This window comes from Watersipora subatra, chromosome 11 (assembly GCF_963576615.1).
Source record: "Watersipora subatra chromosome 11, tzWatSuba1.1, whole genome shotgun sequence".
NCBI lineage: Eukaryota > Metazoa > Bryozoa > Gymnolaemata > Cheilostomatida > Watersiporidae > Watersipora > Watersipora subatra.
Window position 1 is genome coordinate 9767138 of NC_088718.1, and position 3162 is coordinate 9770299.

The following is a 3162-nucleotide window of genomic DNA, read 5'->3' on the forward strand; positions in this document are numbered from 1 at the left end:
ATGTTTATGTGGTCCCACCAGCCGAAGCGGCTTTGCCAGTGTGAAAACTGCCGCGAATGAGAAAGAGAGACTTCAGTGTGTGCTGCATAAACCATGATGTTTTGTTTGAGTTTGCTGCAGTAGATGAATTTGTCCTATTGTATGAGCTGAAACTATGTGACTGGCCATGACTTGGATAGATATTTTTAATAAAAGCTTTATACCTAGATGAAATTTTTTTGCAAAACATGATTTGCAGAGCATTGAACACATTATAGCCCCGTTGACACCTGTGCTGAAATCTTGTCTGATAGATGGATTTATGAAGCGCAATCCGAGCTGCATAGACAGGCACTTTTGCATAGCTCGACCATTTGTTTAGTACTTGAATCAACTAATCAAATGTGACCAGTGAATTTTTTTTACAAATTGATACCGATAATGACTCAATAACGTTGACAGTCAACTATACAATGTACATGACTTTTAGGGAGGTAGAACCAACTTTGGTATTGCCACATATTCTTTTCAAAGACGCAGCTTGCTTATTTACTTAGTAAGAAACTAGTTTTTGGGGTGGGCAATGATATACACCCCTCCCCCAGGATGGGCATCATGTGGGCAGGGCTTTTGGAAGGCTGTACTATATCATTAGTGTGGGTAGCGGCGAAACTGTGTCAATACAAAGACCTTATTCTATGTAGCCTGCTTAACATAATTACTGTAGACCGGTTGAATTGGTAGTCGGTACTAAGATCTTCACATAGTATTCAGAAGAAGCTAATATGAAAAGCTTTTAGTTTTCCTTGTTTGAGGCATTTGAGACATTGGTAATAATGTATCTGTAGCTGGATTCAAAATTTTATTCTAGCCAACATGAGCAAATACAAAATAAAATATATGCCAATAGAGACACATAATACTAGATTTTTATCGCAATAGCCAATGCAAATACGAAAGATAGAGACAAGTTGTATCACGCGTTACATCATTTTGGGCAAGTCTGGGCTTTTTTTTGCCTGAGCATTTTTACCGCGATCATTTTTTTTCGATTATAAACTACATATATCTTGACAATGAGATCGCCTAACACAAGAAACAACATATCAACTGATAGACAAAGAAAAATACTTTCTTTTAAAATCAGCTCAAATTTGACGCAACCACATCTTTAAGGGCAGACATTTCAAATTCTATTTAAAGCAGAGCATTTGTTATAAGACTTTACTGCTAGATATAGTACGGACATGTTTCTATAGTAGTTTTGAAATCTTAAATGTAAAACAACAAATTGGAAAATAACACTTTATTTTAATAAAAAACAGATATCAATAGAAACCAGGCTGCTCATTCTCATATAACTTTACCTAAAATACAGATACCTGTTTCTGATTTCACATACATTCATCTGTAGCTTATTATTAAATAACTTGGAACCATTTGGCAGCATGCTTATAGTTAATATATTAACACAAGTTTACTTGTGATAGTTTATATACCAGCACACACAAAATAAATAAATATTTCTTGTTTTAATAGATATTTGAAAGTTGTACTCCCATCCTTTCTGTAACAAAACCTTCAAAACAAAAATTCTAAAACCATTACAAATGAGTTCAGCAGAAATTTACAGAAAATTTAAATAAAATTATTTTGCAAAATGAAATGAAAACAAACAGCCTTAGCAGACACAACCATGTCATCTTACTGGAATGTTGGAGGTTTTTGTTTACAGGGATAAACACACTGCCTACCAATTTACTCTATGAATGTACTCTTCTAGAATGACTGATGCAGGAAATACTTAACTAAGTTGACAGGTCTTTGTTTTATGAAAACACCTGCTTTACATGTTAAAGACTCCAATGCAATGAACTGCACGAACTGCACGAACTGCACAAGCTGCACAAGCTGCACAAGCTGCACGAATGGCACAAACTGCAAGAACTGCACAAGCTGCACGAGCTGCAAGAACTGCACGAACTGCACACACTGCACGAACTGCACATGCTGCACGAGCTGCACGAACTGCATGAACTGTACAAACTGCACGAACTGCACGTGCTGCACGAGCTGCACACACTGCACGAACTGCACGTGCTGCACGAGCTGTACAAACTGCACGAACTGCATGAACTGCACGAACTGCACAAACTGCACGAACTGCACAAACTGTACGAACTGCACGAACTGCACGAACTGCACGAACTGCACGAACTGCACGAACTGCACGAACTGCACATGCTGCACGAGCTGCACAAACTGCACGAACTGCATGAACTGCAAAAACTGCATGAACTGCACGAACTGGACAAACTGCACGAACTGCACGAACTGCACGAACTGCACGAACTGCACGAACTGCAAAAACTGCATGAACTGCATGAACTGCACGAACTGCACGAACTGCACGAACTGCACGAACTGCACGAACTGCACAAGCTGCACGAACTGCACGAACTGCACGAACTGCACGAACTGCATGAACTGCACATGCTGCACGAGCTGCACAAACTGCACAAACTGCATGAACTGCAAAAACTGCACGAACTGCACGAACTGGACAAACTGCACGAACTGCACGAACTGCAAAAACTGCATGAACTGCACGAACTGCACGAACTGCACGAACTGCACGAGCTGCACGAACTGCACGAACTGCATGTGCTGCACGAGCTGTACAAACTGCATGAACTGCATGAACTGCACGAACTGCACGAACTGCACGAACTGCACAAACTGCACGAACTGCACGAACTGCACGAACTGCACGAGCTGCACGAACTGCACGAACTGCACGAACTGCATGAACTGCACATGCTGCACGAGCTGCACAAACTGCACGAACTGCATGAACTGCAAAAACTGCATGAACTGCACGAACTGGACAAACTGCACGAACTGCACGAACTGCACGAACTGCACGAACTGCAAAAACTGCATGAACTGCAAAAACTGCATGAACTGCAAAAACTGCGTAAACGGCGTGAACCGAGTAAACCACGTAAACCGCGTAAATTGCGTAAACTGCGAGAACTGTGTAAACTTCATAAACTGCGTATACTGCGTGAACTGTGTGAACTGCGTGAACAGCGTAAACTGCGTACACTGCGTGAACTGCGTGAACTGCGTGAACTGCGTGAACTGCGTAAACTGCATAAACTGCGTATACTGCGTAAGTGA

General features: G+C 41.3%; 1 protein-coding gene across 1 annotated transcript; it reads left to right on the top strand.

Annotated features, from left to right (window-relative positions):
* The first annotated feature begins 585 nt into the window (after nucleotides 1–585).
* Nucleotides 586–3162, top strand: LOC137407802 (homeobox-like protein HDP1). Its single transcript, XM_068094182.1, has 2 exons — nucleotides 586–635; nucleotides 1839–3162. Exons 1-2 carry the CDS (start codon nucleotides 586–588, stop codon nucleotides 3160–3162), a joined length of 1374 nt encoding a protein of 457 aa, XP_067950283.1.

Coding starts and splice junctions, on each gene's coding strand:
- LOC137407802 (XM_068094182.1), top strand. CDS start 586: ATGGGCATCATGTGGGCAGGGCTTTTGGAAGGCTGTACTATATCATTA. Junction 636..1,838: donor GGCTGTACTATATCATTAGT/GTGGGTAGCGGC, acceptor TACATGTTAAAG/ACTCCAATGCAATGAACTGC.